Source organism: Athene cunicularia (genome assembly GCF_003259725.1).
Source record: "Athene cunicularia isolate RWA chromosome 18 unlocalized genomic scaffold, athCun1 chr18_part1, whole genome shotgun sequence".
In the NCBI taxonomy this organism is placed as follows: domain Eukaryota; kingdom Metazoa; phylum Chordata; class Aves; order Strigiformes; family Strigidae; genus Athene; species Athene cunicularia.
In genome coordinates this window covers 7,524,761-7,547,842 of record NW_020799123.1, presented here as the reverse complement: position 1 = coordinate 7,547,842, position 23,082 = coordinate 7,524,761, and the positions used below count along the sequence as shown (strand labels likewise).

General features: G+C 37.1%; 1 protein-coding gene across 1 annotated transcript in view; it reads left to right on the top strand.

Annotated features, from left to right (window-relative positions):
- Nucleotides 1–23,082, top strand: part of CA10 (carbonic anhydrase 10) — a 178,126-nt gene that overhangs the window by 51,563 nt on the left and 103,481 nt on the right. The window contains exon 3 of the mRNA XM_026861294.1: nucleotides 572–714. Coding sequence (XP_026717095.1) covers nucleotides 572–714 — 143 coding nt within the window. The remainder of the gene's footprint in view (nucleotides 1–571; nucleotides 715–23,082) is intronic.

Sequence of the window (23,082 nt, the reverse complement as noted above, 5' to 3'; positions counted from 1 at the left end):
GCCAAGAACCGCAAGCAGAAACAAGCATTCACACTACAAAATCCTGCATAGCCTAAGCTGCAGCCACCAAAAAGCTTTTTATAAGCAGCAGATGGGATGTTTCCAGCTCCACCCTCTGGGCAAAACACCTGTGCTCCTGCCCCCAGCATGGGCTCCTCCCCCTGATCTGGGTTTGGAGACTCTCACACACAGTCTGTAAATCAGAAGAATGCTTTGAGGCGCAAAGGTTCTGAAAACTGTTAACAACATGTAAATAGAAAAAAAAATAAAGCCCCAAAAGGCATCAACATTCAATAATACTAACAGTAAATGAGCTATTTATAGCTGAATCTGGGATTATTTCTAGGTACCTTAAAAAAAAGAAAAAAACCCACCCAACCTTGTTTCCTGAATCAAAACTACACGACACAATATATATTTGGTCTTTGTGTACAAAATTCTAAATTTCAAGTGCTAGATCAATTTGGCTTTTTCAGTTTCAGGATGTGTGTGCAGACAACTATCTGCCTTGCATGTATTTCTCTAGTCTTTCCAGACTTTTCTTAAACTTGCACTGTTTTATATTTTGCAGTTCCCTCCTTTTGGGGTTTGGTGAACTCAGCTTGGAATCTTTGCTCTGTTGGGAAAAGACAGTCACCTGTCAATATTGAAACCAGCCATATGATTTTTGATCCCTTCTTAACTCCACTTCGCATAAACACAGGGGGAAGAAAGGTATGTATTCTATCATGTTCTGGTATAAAAACAAGAAGTTAGTACACTTACAAACATGTGCTATATTTTGTATTTCTAAAGCATTTACATTTTTGCCTCAGTCAGCTCTGAGGCAGAATAACAACAACATAATACTTTGCAAATCACAGTTCCATCACCGCTGGAAAGATAGCAACCATACATTTTTAGGTGTCTTCTAGCATATATTTATATTGCCATGTTAATTGTTACTTGAAATTCTGCTGTCTGGAAGAATAGCATCTCACTTAGAAACTCCACGTTCATGATTAAATTTGGTGTTCATATGAGTGGCATTTTAAAGGTGCTGTTCTAAAAGTGTTGTTTAAGATGGCCAGGACCTTCTTCTATTCATTTAAATCAGGATAACATTGCAATGCCATCGTGTTAAGAGGTAGGAAGGGATGAATGAGGTTCTTTATGTTATGAAATAAAAAGAACTATGAGATACATATCTCAGCATGGGACAAGCAGACCGATGTTCAAAAAATGATCTAGTTTCTGTGTTATCTAGAGCATATTGGCACTCATTATAAGAATTTTTATTGGACATCTCACAGCAGAATGGCAACATTTATTTTAATAGATCATAAGTAAATCTCCAAGGATATTGGATCAGATGGAAACGACAGGTTAGCAAAGACTATGTTACTTATCTAAAATCATCATGATAAGTTCTTGTTGAGAAGCGACTGCCACAGCTGAATAGTTTATTAACCAATATGTCTGACCAATAATATTTTTTAAATTATACATATAGGAACCTTATCTTGTTACCCAGATTTGGAAAGCATGTGCATTTGTGCCTGCTGACCCAGTGCTCAGAAGCAGAATTGAAACTGTTACACAGCAGTGTATGTGAAAGTGAAAAAAATGCAGAAGGTTAACAAATCTGAACAGTGAAAGCAGGTTTGGATCCCAAGCATGTTTCACTTTAATAATCTCATGCTCATATCAATAGCATAGTTGAGGACATTTTACATACATGGTTCTTAAAAGTATTTTCTGCATTGCCAAGGTCAGGTGCTAACTTAGTCTTTCCATTTATGTTTACTAAAATAATTATACTTACTAAAAATTAAGAGTACAGTCAAATTTTAGAGTGCAGCACTGAAAAAAAAAAAATCTGAGATCTACTCAGTTCCTAAATTACCATTCAAAGCAAGGTAATCATTTGAAAGCATTTCAAAAAACAAACTCATCCTAATGATTATATTTAATGATTTTTCTTTCACTAAAGAATGTATTCACAGTATGGAAACTTAAGGACAGTCCTCAAATAACTAAGTTACCAATTCTGTTTATCCAACTGAAGGGTTGATACTTTTCAATTCTAAAATTATTTTATAAATAAAACATCTTGAACCTCTTAGAAACAGTCATTAGTCCATAATGTTTATTGTTGCTTCCCTTATGTGAGGATGCTTAAAAAGGTATTTTAAAGATTTTGTTGATTATTCCATGCAGGCAGTTCTCTTTTATTCAGTCTGTAACACAGAACAATGCAGATGACAAGGCATTGTGACTTAGAATATCAGAACAAGCAGAGACTCTAACAAAGGGCTATTCCAAAATGATTTATCTTCTCCCGTTGTCTTGACAAATGAGATTTCTGCTGGAAACAGCATGAGAAGTTAGGAATTTGCTCTGTACGTCCTGCTGAGGTTCTGTTGGTACATGTGCACGTACATCAGGATCGATGTGAGCTTCATCACAGAAAAGATAAATTGGTGTTATTGTTACTTTCTGAAGGACAGTGATCCTTCCCACTATGGCCCAAATTTCAGGGTAATATGTATATTTTGCTTTTTAAGTAGAAAACCATTGAGGTTTTTCATTTTGATACAAAAAAATAATTTTATTGACTGCTATTTTTGTCAACGCTGACATATTTCAATTATTTATAAATTACAGTATGACATAATGTAAAATTCACTACCAGAATGATATGGAAGTTGTCAGTGAATCAAAGCCAAGAGTTCCAGAATATGTAATGTCTTTAGCAATTCTAAGAATTCAACTAGTTTTTTGTACAAGCACGTGGCAAAACAAAGTCTGATTATTCATAAAAAAATGAAGGCACCAGTAACCTGGGAGATGCTGTATCAGTACTGAGGTGTTCTTACCACACTCAAATAATTATCCTGCTGCTGACAAACCGTGGTAGTCTTCTGTCCTGTCACAAGAACAGGATTGGTTCTAGTTGGGGGTAGTCTGTTCTAGAGAGGTTTCTAAAATGGTTGAATCAAAATTCTCATCTGAGGAAAAGACTGCAATTTTAATGTCTTAAAAAAACATTCTTTGCTCATAGTTAAGGCTTCGGTGAGGATTTGATTTGGCGGGCAGTGTATTTGTGTTCACTTTTTGGTAATGTTTTTTATATGTTAAAAATGGAGGTGTGTTTCATATGGGCTGAAGCACTTCAGATTTCAGGGCAATGAACCAATTGATATAGCAGCCAGGGATTTTCTTAGACAAGACATAACTGTGATTATGCTGTACATGAAAGGATTTTATGGAACTGATCCTAAGAAAAATGATGAATAAATAAAAAAGGGATTTGATATGCTTTCAAATCAAAGTTATAATAAGCTAGCTTACATGCATAGTGAACAAGAGAGACAGCTAGTTGCACACAGAGTCAGAATTATACACCTCTTTTGAAAAGGGAGCTGGGAGGAGAGTCAAGCCTTAAGAGAGAGCTAGAGGGAAGAAAACATTCAGTACACTTAAGTCTTGAAACAGTAATTTCGAATTTTTAACAAAATATTTTGCTATCAGAGTTGAAATCAGTTTTATTTGGGTTTGAGAAATCAAATATTTATTTGATTTTGAAAACAGCATTTTTACTTTGTGTGCTTCACTTTTGAAATTAACTTAAGAAGGAACAGAAGTGGTTCACCCACAGGAACAGAATCCAAGACCAGCCTAGAGAAATTCAGGTAACACATACCTGGGTGATATGACCACTAACTTAATGCTTCCTCTTAACTCTTTCATTCCTTGCCACTCATTTCTCTTGGGCCTTTAGTTTTTCAGGGTGGGGAGCATTGCTTAATTTTTGTAAACCAGTTACCTATTTAGTTCTCAATTTCTACCTCAGCAGACCAAAACTGTTGCAAACCATTCCATTACAGAATTTATGACTAAAGATTCTACCTTAAGTCCATACCTTTCTAGCTGATTCCACTAGACAGTTTATTTTATTTCAGTATTAGTGATGGAAGGCATTTTAGTAAACCAGATTGAGACTTTCCTACAATATTTTTAGACCGCTTGGGAATAAAGTAATAATTTTTTTGTTCCTAAAGCAAAGGGATGGTCTGAAAGGAGACTATGAAGGACAACATCACTGCCTTCCTACCCCGCAGCCTACAAGGGGAAAAAAGTACACTCTGTGGCCTGTTACACAGCAGGTGACTTAATAGTTACTTCTGATCTGAGGCTGAGAAGAAAATTCCTCCCATTCCATTCAGGAGCAAAAGGGATGGCAATGCAGTTTTCCAAATATTTATAGCTCTTTGATCCAATTTTTCACAATAATGTATTGCTTTATGTGCTGTCCAGCGATTGCAGTGAGGTATCAAGTCATGCAATTTACAATTCAAGCATCATCAGATGTTGCTCTGAATTGTGCTGTGTTACTTTGTGTGTTTGTGCTTCTCTGTTTCCTGAGAAAGTGGCTTTTCAGATCCTGAAGGCTGAATATCATTGATACAGATAATTGGATTTCAAGATCCAGAATCTCAGCACAAGATATTTAATGAGTTTACATGCAGATAAATTTCCCAGAAGAAATGCTGCTTTTGAGGAACCTCCCCAAGTTTCAGTTCTCTCTCAGGCCCAGCTTTGTCTCTTGATTATCCATTCTAGTGAATTTTACATGCAGCCCATTTCAGATAAACAGTCCTTTATCATAAACAATGCAAACCCTTATTAATACGCAAATCACACTCCTCCACTATGTCACAAAGGAAAACACCATTTTACTTTCTCTGATTTTTTTGACTTGAATTCACATAAGCACCAAGGCAGTCAGCAACAGAACAGACTAGCTTCATCGACGAGCCAGTGTAGTCTAGTGCCATTTAGGCAGCAAGCACTGTGGGTTTCAGTTTCCAAAACAGGAATTTCCAGACTGTCATGGATAATAATAGCAGATGAACAAATCACCTCACTTCCCAGTGAGCTAGTCCTCTGCTGGGATTTCTTCCTCCCTTCACCAGTGCTGGCATCTCTCTTCTCCAAGAGCTTTGCCATTGGTCGCCCAAAGTCTGCCCCCTGATTTACCTTGAGCCCATCTGCCTTTAATCTCCTGATTCCCTGTGGACTTAATTTCAAAATTTCCAAGATTCTTTAAGACTGAGCTACAGTTCTTGGCTGTACTTTTTTTTTTTTTTTCCTCCTAAAAATGTGTTAAGTAACAGCATTTGCTTTAGACACTAGGTGCATCCCTACCAATTAATTAAACCTTGCATGTAAGTGATGTCTTACTAATCATTTTAGGTCACGCTCAAGGACTTCAATTGTGGTTTAAAGCAGGTAAAGTTCTGTTTCAAGATCAATTTATTTTTAAGACAAGGAAGGCCATTGTACCTGATGTTGACCTCTGGGGAAATAAACAAATCAATGTCTGCTGGCCAAGGACTGTTACGTACATTCTCTAGCTCAGTGTGCAGAAATGAAAGTTACTCAGTAAGATCCATAAGTCCGCCTTCTCGTATGGGACATTAATGAATGCAATCACATGTTATTTAAATTAATATATTTATAAATAATTTGTTCCTTCTATGCATCACAAGATAATGGTGATATTTAGCAGTTTCTAAAGTAAAATAGCATAGAAGAAAAGAGATTTATGAATTGAAATCAGTTAAATGGTTTCTCTGCCAGCTAGTTCTGATTCCATGCCGTTCAATCAATTCAGAGTATTACTAGCATTTTTCTCAAGAGTGCAATATATGACAACTGCCAAGCTTTGCTTTGGTGATTACTAAAAGGACAGATACTGGTGTGAACCATATTTCAGCACTGCAGGAATATAAAAAATGAATTGTTAGAAATGGTCCAGGAGGAATGGATAGCAATAAGACATCAATGTCATCTGTAAACTGATTTGTGATGAATTTTTAGAGGGCTTAATAATAGGATGTTTTGATTTAGAGTGGCTTTAGAAAGTCAAAAGTCTGATGCAAACATCAAAAACTTTAATGAATAAAAACCAAAATACAGTATTGCTGCTTAAATAATTGTTTAGCATTTCTAATACTTCTACAGTATTGCATGTTCTTAGATGTGTTAGTAAATGAACATAAAATGAGACAAGCAGGTTAAAGTAACTTGTTTATTCAACCTCATCAATGACTTTAGAACAGGAAAAAAATGCTAAGTATTATTTCAGAGGTACTTGCAAACTTTGCTGTGACTAGACCTTATATAGGGAAACATGTATATATTCAGGGTGTTGACCTGTCTCTATACTGGGACTTCTGTTTCCTTACCACTTCAGTGGTCCTTTCTGGAGGTTGAATCCGTTTGGAATATGTGGGGACTCAGATGTGCGTCTTGGTGTGTTCTGAATTTCTGGTTGTCTGGGATAGTGGAGCACCACTGAAATCGTAAAGGAGTCCTGAACGGGCACAAGAACACATTTGTACAGCTTCTTCATAGTATCGGGGGGGGGTTGTTCTAGTATAACTACTCTGCTTGACATTTAATCTTGTCTAGTGTCAAAAAACAAACTCACTTGTCTGCCATGGAAACTTCCTAGGAGACCTTAGATCTGGCAAGAAATGATTCAGCAGGTTTACTCCACAAGCTATACTGTACTCTGTTTAGAGCTCAGGATACGCTCTCATTTTGGCAGGTACCTTCTGAAAGGTGCTGTTCAAATTATATGCTAATGTTGAGTAGTAATTAAAAGTAACCCATGGTATCCTTGCAAAGGTGGGTGTGCTAACCCTGGAAATGCATTCAGTGGGGTGTTATTTGAAACATCAAGGGAATCTGCTGTTGGGAACACTGGGCAGTAGCTCCATTAGAAGGTTAAAGAGTCTGTGATATTACTGAAGCTGGGCTAACTAATACTAGCCAAAGCTCTTGTCCATTGCTTTCTTTCCCCTCTTCAGTTATTTATTGCAATAAGTTGCTTTCCTGTTTTCAGTTCTTAATGATGTAGCTTCAAAAGAAGATTGGAGCAGCAGTTGGCCTCCAACTACAAAATAGCTTGATATATTCAAAGGAATTTTCAGAAGTACTAGCTTTGTTCTTAATGCCCTTTTTCAATCTTTTAAATATACATGGTGCATTGTTTTGATAGTATCTTACTTGGATTTATTTCATTCTGCACTTAGGTCTATTTATAAACCTAGATATTTATTTCAGGCCTTGCAGAAGTAAAAGTAACATATATCTTGTCTTTGTACTTGATTTTTTACTTGGGGCTATAACCACTGATATAGAAAGGCTGATGATTTTTTTTTCTCTCACACCAATCCTGCTGTCATAGTAAAGGTGTACAAGTCTCCTAACACCATGTGCTTTACATGGAGTATAATTTGGTATTTTAGCATTGTTAAAACATTTCCTGGTCTCAGAGGGTGAGTCATTTTTGCGTTACAAACATAAAAATGTATGACATATTGAAACTTAGTAAAATAGGATAATATTTTCTTGAAAGTGGGTATTTTGGGCACAGTATCTAAGAAATGTTTTTTTACTGGGAGCCTGCTGTAATGGATGAGGATGTTCCATGTCTTTTTGTACAAAGAAGCTAAATCATATTAGCAAAGTGAAGATATCTGGGGAAGATGCTAACGTATATCAGGTTATTGTTCAGCTGCCACCAGTTCATCTGAGGCAAAACACTTGCCATGCCAGCCAGAACTAATGAGAATCCTCATACCTCTTCTGGTAAATCCTGGCCTCTACATTTTTCAGTTTTGTGCTCTTAGTTCAACAGCAAAAGGCTGCAGTTGGTGAAGCAGTTTTTATCACTGGTTTTGTATATTGGAGACATCTTTTCTTTTTCTTCTCTGAAAGGAAATGCTGGGTACCTGTTATGTTCAGTTATCAGTCCTTTACTAAGGTGACATATTCAGAACTTTAAATAGCTACATAGCTACAGTAGCCAACATTACTCTGTTTAAAAACAGCATTGCAACAGTTTCATAAACATTTAAGAATAATTTACACAGCATCCAAGACAGGTTTTCTTTTTTTCTCTTTGTAATCAATATAAGCCCAGCTTGAAATTATTTTGAACTGATAAATAAATAGTTATTTATCAACAATTCAAAATAGTTCTTCTTCAGTTCTTTTTCTTTCAATATTAGCTTATTCTCCTATGTGGGTTCAAACATTTGAGCTTTGCAGGTTCCTAGCTGGCAGGTGAGTTCATTGCCTAATGAATAGTGCTTCCAACAGCACGTTGGCTGGTTTTGGTTCTTCACCAATTGAAGTTGGTGGCACGACTGACTCTTAGCTGATCAGCCTTTATATCCTGCATCCATCGAGTATATATTTATATTCAGGATATTTTTCCTGAAGATTATTTACAAATTGCTCTGGAATTCTGTGACAGAGTGTAGATTAGGAAACCAGTTTGTACACGGAGAGAGGAGACTTCATATTGTATGTTAGGTGTCTGCTGCCCGTTTAGGCAGGAGATACATTTTGGCTGAAGATCTCTATGTGGGAGTAAGGTACTACATCAGCTTTCTGAAGAGTTTCGCAGACAGCAGAGGCATAGTGATTGCTTGTGGCCTGCTGGTGGCGGCTGTGGAGTGTGAGCTGTAAGAGACCCAGTTCCTGACAAACTGGCATCAGACGCAGCCACTGAGGAACCTGGGAAAAAGGTTCCCTTCCTTTTTTTACATAACTCTGACTTTCATCCAAAATTATTAAAACTATGGACTGGGGACTGGTTTGTCATTGGGCTGCAGCAACCCCAAATAAGTGAAAACAATCAGGAAATAATCTAAGATCCATTTTGACTTATCATCAGTGCATTCATGTAAAAATTAAGAACGTTAAGGTTAAGTAAACCCATTTTGTTAAGCAAAAAATAATTGCAAGTGTGGTCCTTGTGAAACATTTTTTTGGTTTTGTGTTTCCAGCATGACAGATAACAGTTCTCTTAGTCACATGTCCCTCTATTGTTTTACACTGATTATAATCAAGAAATCACCATATATTTAGCAGGGATTTCTGCCTGTCTTGCAGCTGGAGCAGGTACTTTATAATAGACACACATCAATTCTGCTCTAAGCTAGAAAAGATGGGGATAAATAACACTGCTGCCAGGGTGAAATACAAATTGCTGTGGCAGTCAAATGTGCCATTCAGAATTCTGAGTGGCAGTTTGGTGTTAGAGAGAAGTGCAAGTTCACTGTTTTTTCTCCTGGTACTGTTAATCGCTGATTGTTGAAGATGGAAGCAGGCACGGTTTGCTTATAGATAGGAGAATTAAACTATGTATTTTAGGATTAGATGCTAGAAAGGAGCTTAAGGGGAAAAAAAAAACCCTGAAGCAGTGGTCAATGAACTGTATCTAATAATCAAAACCAAATTTGTGCATCAGCAGTTCCTATCAAACTGGGATGTGGATGGTAAAGCAGTGGGGCTGTTTAAACTGTGTGCCACTCAGGCTGAGGAGAACCATGAGTAGCTGATACTGAAGCAGAGGAGGCAAATGTACATAAATTGGGGGTAAGAAACTGTTCATAATGTAAGGGACAGCCTATATTATGGGTGTTGCAGGCCTTGCAAGAAAATTGGGAAGAGAATAATCCTTTTGCATGTACGTTTTTTTTTCATTTGGGTATGTTGTTCCTGTACAGAAAGTGACAGAAAATCATAGCTGGTAGTAGTGTTGCTTAGATGTGTGGTACCCTCTGTGTCGCTTGGGTAAGTGTTTGATCTGTAACTGTTGTTTGTTTTATGTAACTTTCAGCTGAAAGCAATTATAACTGAACAATTTTACCTCCAGCTTCTTTATCAAGTTATTGCTTGTGTCCCTGAAAAAGAAACAGTCCCAAACTCTCAATGTAGATCTGACAGTGGAATTTTTTGGTTTTAGAATGAAAAAAGGAAGTTGAACTTGATTACCAGAAATCATAGGGGAGTCTGTTTTAACTGGCAAATGTGAAGGAGATTATTAAAATAAAGAAACCTTTCCTCTTGCATAGAAGAATAGAATAGAAATGTAGAATTTTAATGCAACAGTAGAAAAGGCCAAAAACTTAACAGTCCCATTTTCATGAGTCTTCTCTAGAGTGCAGCTCATCTTGCCTGTCTCAATTTAGAACATTTGTCTTATAGGAAAAAGAAGTGTGTTTGTATGTATGCCTTTGTGTGTACGTGTATGAGGCTCTTAGTTTACCTTCTTCTTCTAAAGCTGTATCCTATCATTCATCACTTCAGCAGTCAAAGGCAAATGAATATACAGATAAGGTTTCTCCTGCAGTCTATTTTTCGGAATCCAAAAACTCACTGTAAGACATTTGATTAAAGCATCAGTCTGAAGAAGCAGCATCGTTTGTAAGGAAAGTCAATAAAATGTTGAGTTTTTGAATTTATGTTTTGTCTCCATTGCATCAGCTCCAGCTCCCAGTAACGTTATCAGTAAAGTTATCTTGAACTTAAATCTGTGTATCTTGCATCACAGCTTAAAACCATCTGAAGGAAGTTCAGATGGGTGCTGATATACCCTGAGGAGATTGTTTCACAAAGGCAGTTGGAGCATCTGAAGTGACTATTAAAAGATAATTTTTTCAAGAAAGATGACTTTTTATTTCCGTGTTATGAATTCACAAGGTCTGACTCTCTCAAAGCTGCCTTTGGGATCAAGGTGAAAACATACATCATATAAGTAGTGCTAATCACTAACCTGTGACATACTGCTCAGAAAAAAAAAAAATGTAGTGCATGCTGCACTCTTATTTATTTTAACAGCTCAGTACCACCTGTCTCAGGGAAGCTATTCAGCGTAGGAGGATGTTGCATACAATACACTAACTTCTATGGCATGTTGTAACATAAATACATTTGAGGTATATCTTGGAGATGAGGAGGAAGGGGAAGGAGAAGAGCAGGCAAGGGTTAATAAGGACAAATTGTGGTTTCTGACTTTCTTCTGATGTGTAGTAAAAACGAATGGGTATATCCTTTACTCCCATATCCTTTCTTCTGTGGCCCAGCCAGCAGCTGGAGGCAGCATATCAGCATCGTAATTTGCTACTGATAGTATTAAATCCCTATACTCGCATTCTGCAGTCTCCATTTCCTGCCACACAAACAGCGCAAAGAAATATATCACAGATATGACTTTAAATCACAGCATCTTCCAGGGCTATGCCAAGGGCAGAATAGCTGTGCTGAGGTGTCAGTTAAAAGCTCCTTTGAAGATACTTTGCCTTAATTAAGTGTTTAGCCTTAACTAACTATTTAATCTAGTCCTATTTCATCTAGGACCATTTAAGACTTCTACCCAAAATAGCATTCAAATATACTGTGCAAAGAAGCCTTTGGAAAAAAAAAGGATTAAAATGTGAATAATTTTTAATCACACAAATATACTTCTGATATCATCACAACCCTTCTAAACAAATGTATTTTTGTGTTTAGTTTTGTAAAGTGTATTGTTTATATGATGGACATTAATAGATACTTTTGAGTGACTTAAGCTTTTGATGCAAATACACATTGTGATATTTATTTTGAGTGTGTTACTAAAAATGACAGACTGCCATGGTTTCAATAGCGTGAAGATGGATTGGGATGTAACTCCCTGTTTGACAGATACGGGGCTATTTATTAGGTATTGCTCAATTAGAATCACAGAAACACTGTTAAACCTGTCTACTGGTTTGATGTTGCCCAGGGACAGGTTTGAACACCCGAGAAACTCTGCACCCAGAACCTCACTACCAAAGTGAATTTGGCATGGGCAGAAGGCTGTATTGGAGAGATCCTGGGATTCATTAGCCATGCAACAGTAAATCCATGCCTCTAAATCTCAACTTTAGGCTTAAAACTTTGGCACCTTATCTCATCTATTTGAAATCTTCTCAATGCAAGTAAGCCACTGTCTGCCCATGACCAGATGGATGTTGTATCCAGGCTTTTTACAGTGCTTACACCACGCTCCTTTTATATATGTATATTTACAGAAAGACATTGTTCGGAAGCACAGGGATGTATGCCAGCATCTAGGATCAAATTTCAGATGGAATGTTCCTCTATTATCGTGCAAAGTTTTTTGCCATCTACTTACACATTTGCCATCACCCAAATGTCCCCAGACCTTCAGGTAGCTACATATTGGTTGTAAATGATTTTTGTATCTTGTTTGACCTTTTAGGAGGCCTCTTTGTGACAAATCTTCTGTTAACACAAAATGTTCCATAAACGGAAGAAATAACGCAGCCTGGTTTCATACAGAATCTCATTTTAGCTTCTTTATAGCCTCTGTTCCCCATTATCACTTCTCCACTACTCCACGGATCCCCTCTGTTAGAAAGCAAAGGCAGAAAATGCTGTGGCTATTTCCAAGTTCCTTTGCGCCAGCTACCCTGCAAATGCACCTGCTGATTGTCCAGTTGACTGCTGCTAACAGTCTGTAATACCTGGGTTTTACCTGCCTGTTCCTCAGTACAAAATTGGTTTGGTCCTTTCTCCTACCCAATTTTCACAAACCACTGAGTTATCTTCTTCTTTGTCAAAGCTGGATGAAACTGGCCAGCAGATACTGGAGTTAGTGCAGGGAAAATAGGAAACAGCTTAACAACCAGTTTGTTACTCTTATAATGAATTATTTGCAGAATCTTTTGTCATAGGCATCTTACTGCAAGCAGCCTCTGTCTGTGAAGGCAGGAGCTATCAAAGCTAAGGACTTATGTAACAAACAGGGAATTTCATGGGCAGATGTATATTAAAGAAAGGAATTACATATCATGTAGGTTGCCACTGTTAACGTCACTGGTTTGCATGTCAGTGTGTAGCTGCTATTTTCTCTAGCAGAACTGCATCATTTTCAATATCTTTCAGGGAGTACAGCACTGAGGATTCAACATCACAAGCAAACTAAAGTTAATAAACTACTAAGAATGTAACATTGTGTGAATAAAAATCTTAACAATGTACCCAAGGAGTGTCTCACTCAAGGAGTTTTCATTCTTTTAGAAGAAATTTGTTTAGAAGATCCAGCAGCACTTGAACATAAATGGTATGCTGCTTTCTTACTATTGTGATAAATTCAAGTTAGGGAGCTAAACATCACAAAGCCATCTGAGAACCACAGCAAACTGCAATGTGAGGACGTGTGTAAGGTCTGCTATAGTTACACTGAGCAAGGTCACAGCTAAAATCCTCCTACAGCTATATGGTAAGTCTCGCAGGCCAAAGGTACGCTACAAGAGAATCTGCTCAAAACCACCAAAGCTAGCCCAGAGAAGAACAAGCAGAAGTATCAGCTTAAATTTTGAAAACAGGGTATCGGAGTTGGCACTGCACAGCTGGTCTGGAGCTCAAACAGCCATGGTGGGCATCTCCACATTCATCTCCGTGGTTTGGGGGAAACTTCTGCCTAAACAGCTCAGGATATTTGAATGGACTGATATTTTTCCAAATGTCATGTTCTTTAAATGCTGTTTGAAGTTGAAAGTTTACTCAGTTCCCCTTAGAATATCACTGCAAATATCACCAAGATGTTTATATGTGTCCAGCTGCTTTATCGCCTCCTGTTCCTACTCTCCCAAAACAGCGCAAGGGAAGAGGAGAAATTATTTAGAAAGAAGTCTCAGAACAGTTTCATGATGAATGCTCACCTCTGCAAGTGAAGGCATAATATCCCCATGAAAGGACCCATCATTCATTCTCAATGACTATCGTGTTGTATGTATTGCTGCCTGGACTGCTAACAATTACCCTTCATCCCCTACAAATGAAGCAAAAAATATAAAATCAGAAACGTAGTTGTGAATATATTCTTCACCACAAACTCCAAAATATGTTTGTTCATTGAAGGCTGCGCTAATGAAAACCTCTACAAGGCACTAGATAAGAACCCAGAAACCATCACAAGTCTGGGAGTATTTCACTTGCATCTCCATCATTCTTTGGGTAAAATCCTATTTCATTTCCAGATCTCTGATAATGCTGTTAATAATGAGGTATTCTCAACCCAGTCTCTTCCCTCAGCTAGTTCTGGGCTCTCTGATTATTTCATTGAAAGGATTAAGTATTATTCTGGCCAATGGATTTTGTTTATATCCTCTCTTCCACTTAGACTTGTCTTTTCCTGAAAGCCCTTTAGCTGTGAAATCACATATCCATTTCAACATCTAAAATCCTTTGTCTAGTAATATTTGTCCTTCTAGTAATGTTTGTCCTTTTTTAGTGCACCACTGTGCCCTGCATAACTAATCATATGAGTAAAGGGATGTGCAGTGAACTATACACTAAAGAGATTCCTAAAAAGAGGAGCTACTGGGAGGAGCGACGTGCATGCCAGCACTTTAACTTTTCTTCCTGCCTCTGCCAGATACCATCTGTTACCTTTAGAAGGTTTGGGACTACCATTTTCCTGAGAGCAGCATAGAGGTGATTAGTGGAGAGAGCGAGCTGTGCTGTTGTGCTGTAAGCCCGTGCTGCATGGTGTGGAAGTACGCAGAAGCCTTTAACTGAACACTCCACGCATAAATTAGGAACAATATTACAGCATCTGGTGTATGTAATGGGAGAATAAAACAGCTGTGCTAGATGAAATATTGAGTATGTCAAATTATTACAACAAACTTTATAAATATTACTGTTCGTCTGACTGCAATCATTTTTTAATAGCTTGAGAAGACAGAAAGAGAGAGGAGTTCTGCACATCAAATGTTATGAAAAAGAATTATACTACTGTAGAGAGCACAAGGACCAGCACCCAATTAGAGTAGACAGGAGCTGGCTGCCAACAAGAAGGAAACTGGAATAGCAATTCCAGAATGAGGATAGTTCTCATCTCAGGATCTCCCATGGCAGCAGGAGTCCACAAAGCATTAAAGAGAGATATTTTGCAATTTTTTTTTCAAAATGAAAATTACATTTCATTAGATTTTTATGGTATTTTGAGCCCAATCAATAAGCTTTACTACCTGCATCCTCTGTTGGCTCATTGAAGCTAACTGGGCTATCAGCTCTCTATCTTGATGCACTATAGATGGGCAATCACACCTTATTTAATGTCTAAAATGGACACCTTTGGTGATACTGGATTCTTCAATGAGATATGTAATTGTTCCCAGCTTATGCAGCTTTTATTGAATTATTATTGAAAACATAATTTCATGCTTGGTTAAGTGGTAAATTTAATTCATTTGCTAGCAGGATACGGTAACAAATATGACATTGCCGGTATTACTTCTAGGAAAGGAGAGGAAGTTCTGTGTAGCTAGCCAACAGGTATAAATTAGCAAAGAATGCAAATTAGCAAACAAGGTTGGTTAGTTTTTCAGCATTTACTGCTGATGGATTTGAAAGTGCAGGAAAAAACTTTTCCATCTAAAGCAGGTCAGTTGTGACTGAAAGTTGTCACTTAGTTGCAATATATAAGTTGAGTCTTGTGGGTACGTTACAATCCCAGTAAAATGGGAGTGCCAGTGGTTCTGCTTTTTGGTGGCTTCAGGACACAGGTGAGTCATTGACTGGGCAAGGGACGTGTGACTGCTTATGGGATTTCATTAACCACAACTAAAAATTTAGCATCTTCCTTCACGCAGCTGCGTGTGCATCTGTGCAATACTTACACAAATCTGTGCAAAAAGCACGGGAAAAGGTAGGAACTTGCTAAACTGAAGTCAGTGAGACATATCCGAACACGGACTGTGTGCAAGGTACACCCTCTTTTTTCTTTTCCACACAAAATCCATGAGAAGGACTGAGCTGGATGAAGCCATGGATTGCTTTATGCAGGACTAACAGTAGTGCCGCTTGGAGCAGGATGTTGGACTAGAAACCTCCAGAGAGCTCTGTCCACCAGTAGGGCTGTGGGTCTGTCTATCGAGCTGATTCTGGCTGCCTCAATCCTAACTTCTCTCCAGAAACATTAACTAGCATTCCTCTGCTTTAACACAGGCATCTAAGAATAGCCTGCAAAAATGCCCACTTTTCTTGGTAAGGAAAACCTAGCTTTTAAATGCCTGCAGTTTAATGAAATTAGTTTTTCCCCTTATTTCTTGAATATAAAGCAGTTCAGACTGTCTTTGACACCTCAGAGTAAATGCATTGTAAATTAAAGGTAGCTAGGCAAATTTTCAGTTAATTTGATGAGATAAAAGGGTAAAGCACTCACTGGAAATATATTTTTTTCATAATAGACTGGAATTTATGGAAACCCATACTAACATTGCAATTACAGCAGTTATTTAGCTTCTGCAACACTACTTGCTTCAAATGTCATCATTTTTAGCTTACTAATTCAACGGATCATCTTATAAGCGCAGTGAAATTGCATTGAATATACGTAAATAATTTTTTTCCTTAAAAAAAAACCAACAAGATTCCTTAATTATTTTTGTAAATTTGCACAACATAAACATGTATTACAAGGTTTATAGCTTCAACTCTTACTGGCTGAGATAACAGTATTTAATTTTAAAGTCCAGGTCACTTCATGTAGGTGAAGAACCAGAATTCGACACCAATATTTATGCTGCATCCCTAAAAGTCAGTAACACATTGAAATGATTAGGTCTTCTATGCCATGATTGCCCAAATTGTGTATTCTCAAGTAGATGTACCTACTTACAAAATGTTTCATCTTTGTTCTACAAAATAAATCTGTGGTGATATTCTTACTTAAAATAACAAGATTTAGTCCTTTTGCTTTCTCTCTGCCTGAATTCCCAAAGCACCGCTGACTACAGAAGCTGTAGGATTTGTATTCTGGCCTGTTAGTGTTTGCAAGGAAGTTTTAATTCAGAACTTCTGGAGTCTGTTTTGTATGGATTTGATTTTCTTCATGACCTTTTGAAGTTGCTTTTGGCAATCACAGTAGACTATTCAGAAGGGGATAGCAAGCAATATTTGGTTCTAGTTGATGAATCAGTGGACATGTTAAGTAGTATGAAAACTGCAAGGGAGTGAAAAACCCTGATTTTGCCAAACACATTTGAAATAGAAAACAGCTTAATGCAGAAAAAAAAAGCATAACATAGTGAAACTATAGCTTTTAGCTACTGAATCAATGTTTCTAGAGTAGAACTCATTGAGTGTGGTCTTGAGAAATCACTGGAAATTTTAAAAAATTATTACTAAGCTGAATACAGTCATTTAATGAATTAGAGCAAAAAATATTGATAAATACACAAAATATAACAAAAGCCTGGTTAAAAAATAAGAAAGAAGTTAGAATATTCCTGGCTTAGAAAAGTCACTTCACAGCCGAAGTTCTAAATAAAAGGAAAATAAAATTTTTAAAAACCACACAGGGGAGTAGTAAATTCCTAATTTCTACTGAGTAAGAATTGGCAAATATCAAATGCCTTCTGTGTGGAAATATTTCAGGACATTAAAGACAAGGAAAGGTATTTGGCCTAGTGCTTTTGCCTCCAGTATATACTTTATGTCAGCTTTATCTTTCCATTTTTTAATACACTGGGTTTTTTCCATCTTCTCTGCAAAAAATAGTCAGGAATTCTAGTGAGACTAGACTTTTTTTTTGAAACAGAGAGGTGTGTCACTGTCATTGCTTTGTTTGATGTTTGCCACCATTCTGTATCTTTGTTATCAAACTCAGGAGCAACACAATTGCTGCATGCTTTGATATTATTATGTTCTTAACCAAAGTCAAAATACCTGCAAAAAACTATAAAGATATCCGAGTTGAATTTAACCATCTTTCTAGCTCTGCTTTTCACAGGAGGAAAAAAACTACTCTTTTATATTAAAAAGCCTTTGATTAATTGTTCCTGGTCTTGATAGCCTTTTAGAAAAGGTTCTTTACAAGTGTGTGCAGTCCTTCCTATTGATAAAGGATGTACTCTATGTAACATCACATTTTCTCATTTAAATACTTTCTCAGTGTTCAGCTTTTTTTATTATGTTTGCGGCTGTTTTAAAGCACCTTAGCTGAAGCCTTCAGAAGTAAAGTACACACAAGTGCCCTTTATTAGCCTTTCTGGCTTTATCTATCATGATCCCTCATAATTTTCTTTGAATGCATACATCTTTCTTTGATGGTGGCATATAAGATTGCCAGTGTGGCTCTCAACAAACAAGGGTGCATTTTAGAGGATAAGCAGAGTGCCTGTGAAATCATTGCACTGCATTACTATAGCTTATCTTTCTACTTTCATGGTCTGTAGTCCTCATATGGATTTATTTCATCTGTGCTTGCACACAGCTTTGATAGTGCCTTGTACCCTTGCATCATTTGGCCTGCTTAGACTCACCATAAAGCCTTATACTTAAAGGATAATGTTCATGATGGGGGAAGTATACAAGGCAATAAACAGCTTTCGCAGGTGATTAAACACACTGAAGTAAAGCTGAGGCATTTGAAAACCCCAAAAGCTGTTTATTGTAAGCAGAGCAACACGTCACAAAGAAAAGCTGTGCTCAACAAGCCACAACATTAAATAAAAGCTTTTCTTTGCCTTGTCTTGCAAGGACTGGGAAGTTTTGTAGTGCTACCTTCATTTCACCGAGCAGATCTTTCCTTCTCATTTTTAATAGCATGGGTGGCTTTCATTGTGTCACATACGGTGTAACAGGAGATAGTTCCAATGTAATTGCTTGCGATAAAAGCAGCAAAACGTCTTTCTTCAAAATGCTATGGAGGCTCTTGATGATAGTCCTTTCCTCCTCTCCTCACCCCACAAGAGGCCCCCTTTTTTTTTTTTTTTTTTTTTGCTCTTGCTACTACTCCCTTTGTCTATGTCTCATGATTTGGTTTTTTGCTTGTTTTTTTCTTTCTTTTCAATGGTATCTTCACCTCTACTTTCCCCAGCACTTCAAAGTTTCCCTAAGAAGAATGCTTGAGGCTGAAACATTTACCCACTTTAAGAAGGAGGTTAGAAGCAGGAGTATTATGAGTCACATTTTTAATGCTAGGGAATCTCTGTTACACAAATAATACTGCTTTTGTAATGGTGAGTTATAGAACACTGCACAGCCTTTCCTAGCAATTAGAATTTACTAAACCATATGATCATCAAGATTATTTTCTTTAAAATGTGATGAATCTCTTTGTTGTTTATTCCAACAGAGGGTCATTTGATAAACCTGCACTTTTCTGGGGGGCTTCCTATCAAATGCAATGAATAACACTGCACTTGTAATTTTTCAGCCTCAACTTATTGGCACGTATAATAGCAGTTAGATAACGCCATGGCTATTTGTGAAAGTTAGACAGTTAATTGATACTGTAGTTTACTGCTGGCACAAACCGTATGACAGAAAAATAAGTCATAGGCCAATAACCCTCACAGAAGACTGTAATTTTCTATGAATAAGAATGGAAGGAAACTTACTGTCTAAGGAAAGAACATTTAATACTTTGCAGTGGCTCAAAAATACAATTTTGTTGTTTATTGCTGAGAATTACAGCATAGTCTTTCTCATTTATAAATTAGGCCTTGAGGCAGTATCTTCTGTGAAAGGAACATATGAAAGGCATAATAGAAGTTTGGTAACTAGCTTAGATTGAAGCCCTATGCGGTAAAATAGAATTCATCAGATAAAGCAATAGTCAGGAAAAAAATCTGGTTAGAAATTCCAAGTAGTAGTTGACTGAGATTTTTTTTCTTTCATCTTGTCCTTTAATCATTTCTATAAGAGCAGCATGTTTTAGGGAAACTACTATTTACTGATTGATGCATACAAAACCATTCCAATAGTGGTAAAAAAGCCCTGTGTACATTACATTCTTGTCTCAGATAAATACAAATGCAGTATAATTCTGGATTTGCACCAGTATTACTGAAACACAAATCTATCCTTGAATATCTTTATCCATTGTGCCCTGTTAAGTTTATCTAGGCCAAATCCCTACTCGCTGACATTCTGGCTGAACAGGGAGAGGTGGCTTTCCTTAGCCTCACCCAGAGCCAGCAAGAGCCTTCACATCATGGCAGCCCCTGGGGGATTTGTAAGTGCATGCAGATGAGTACGCTGCTTTGTGCTGACTCCTTGAGAAGGCAAACTCAGAGCAGACACTGGTATCATAAGACACGTAGGAAAAATGTGTTTCATCCACAGTCGCTGGAATACATTCAAAGGTAACTGCTCATCCACAGATTGTGCTGTACCATTTCGGGAAAACATGCCCATGTTGTGTCTGCGCAGGGCAGAAAAGATGAAGTGCAGAAAGAGATGTCAGTCCCTGAATGTGAAAAAAAATCTAACTGACAGTATTTGTGTGGATTTTCTGGGAAGACAGGTGTCATTTGAAGCTGTGCTGAGAATTTCAACTGTCGTATTTGGAACAGGAATTAAGGCTAATGATAGCAAACATATTGACTTTCTTTTAGAAATCTCATTTCCCTGTAAAAGGAACACGAGTTGTTTGTTCCTATTTCACATTAGGAAAGAAGCTCTCTCAGACTGCTTTGGATTGTCTCTCACAAAGGTTAATCCTCAAACTCTGTTCTCCATTTACTGTTGTCTTGTCAATCTCTACAATGAATATGAAGTAAACATACCCAGGTAGCTTTTTATATTTATTGTATACTTTCAAATATACTCAAAATAATATGGAGAATTGGTTTGAAGCAAATAGAACAGGATGCTTACATTTTGTAATTTTCAAATCATTTTGAGTTAACCAAGACTGGTTTTGTAAATGGATTTTCTCTTTTTTGCCAAAGATGTAACATTTTTCAGGCATGAATTTGACTAGTGGATTATATATAACTAAACGAATGCTTTCCTGATGAGTAGTCAGAAAAACCAGATGCTTTTATTGGGAGTTTTTTGGTGGAAATAGATTTGGGTAGGGCTTTTTCACCCCTGTTGCACGCTTTCCATCAAAATGTTTGTTGCTCATTTTAATTAAAACCATGAATTCTGTTATTTTCTGCACTATAGGGGTAAATACCACAGTAAAGAATGTTTCAAGAGAAATAAAGCTATTCTATTAAAACCTTTTTTGAAACATAAAGCCATTTCCATTACAGAATTTTCAAAAGAATCTTAAAGAGTTCTGGGACCATATTTTTAACATAGTCACATACCTAATGAAGATTTGCAAATGTTCGGAACCCCATTTTCATCAACAGAACTTGGTGCCAGAATGAATCTGTGTCTTTCAAAATCACTTCAGTCTCTAATTGCATCTTAAGGACTGAATTAGTTTTAAAACTCTGACCCCTAGACTTCTGTGAAGTAAATGATCACTTAAGGCAGTGTTGTCCTCCACTAGATTAAATAGACTTCTAATATTGTATCTTCATCTGAATATATTTTCACTTCAGCCACAGTTAATATGAAATATACTGCATTTTGTATTTGCTGCATGAAAGGAAGATTGATTTATTTCAGGTAGTTTATACACTATTTTATTATTCACATCAAGATCTCATCTATTCCCTCCACATTCATATTTTATAGCACTTTAACTGATTGATTTGATTTGACCCAACACTTTGATGGCACCTTTGCCATGGCAGCTGCACGCATATAACGCAAATCATTTACTTGATTCATTTCAAAACTATTTGCCTTACCCTTGGGTTATTCTGTGAACTTCTGGCCTTTTGGTTCTGACCAGATTAACCAGGCAGATGCAGGTGAATCACAAGTCCTTAGTCCTCAAGGATAAATGCCTTATTCACAAACTTATATCATCATATTTACAGTGCTGTACAATACGATTGTATCCATACCAACTCAGCAGAGACTTCAAACTTTATGCCTGAATTTGTCTCATTTCCAAAGCACCTCTTGGTGCTTATTTTTCTCTGTCTGGAGTGCTACGACAAATCAAGTCTGGCATAAATGTTTTCATTCCCTCCCAAGTCAAATGAGCAATATCAGCTCTCACCCATGTCTGAATTTCCCATTTTGTGAGACAGAAAAGCAAGATAAGTTTTCATTCCCAAAAGCTCAGTGGTTTATCTGCAATATCTGAGGTAACTGTGATTGTGAGGCAGAAGCAGAGCCTGGATCTCTGCTCCCACAAGCAGATATTTTGCATTATCCTCCTTCAGTATGAAACAGTTTAAAACTCTACTGTATTTCAAATATAAAAAAAAAAAAAAAAAAAAAAAAAAAAAAAAAAAAAAAAAAAAAAAGTGTTTCAATCATTTTTAGAAAAAATAGGAAAGTAACCCTGGGTATATTTTATTATTTCTTTCCCTTTATGTGCTTTGTTTTCTTTTCTCCATGCTCATGCATCTCACAAATGAGGAGAGTTCTGTCTTACCTGGGTATTACCAGAGGATTTGATCCTTCTGACAATAACCTTCCAACTGCTTTTCAGGGTTGTGAATGTTTCTGTCATTGGAATTACGGCTCGTTCCAAACTTTCTCCAACTAAATTTACACAAACTGGCTTTTGTGGTTGCTCTCATACATACATTTTGTATGTGCTATTTCCAGTACAGATGTAAACCTCTGTCTTAACTACATTAAATATTACTGCAGTAGGCCACAGTACTTCAGTTCCTGAAGTGAAACTTGCCTCATGGGGAAGTTGTGGTGAAATACACATCAGAAAGGCAAATTCATAAGCTTTCCTCTCAAAGACTACCACACCTGTCCTGTATACCTGCATAAAATCCTGTTCACTCCAGTGAACCTGGGAATTGCACTTAATGCTAGTATAAAAATCAGTACTAGAGGAATTCTTTAATATAAATTACTGCTATTCTCAAAGGTATCATAAGCTTATAATAAATAACATGATTAACCTTCATTTCAAGATAAAATTCATCTCTTTATGTTGCTATGACTTTCAAACTGTTAGTTCTCATACTTAGCTCTAGGTTGATTTAGTTAGTATTTGTTGTGGTAAGGTATTAGCTGTCTTTTTCTACCCGCCAATCCACATACATGTGGCGCTCAGATCAGAGCTAACCCTTGCAGGAGGTTAAAACCTTTGCGGGAACAAAAGCACAAACGCCAATATGGTGGTTGCTATTTGCTCAATTTATTAACTGCGCAATTGCTTTATATACGCCTTTCTGCACATCGCGTGATCTTTAGTTCCCTGTTCTTCCCGTACATCGCGGGATCTTTCATGCGCCTCTATTCTTTCCGTACATCGCGAGACCTTTGAGTGCCTCTCCCTACAAGTATTGATTAGGATTGCTGCTTCAAACTATTACGTTATAATTATTTTTCTAGATCAGGACTTCCCCCCCC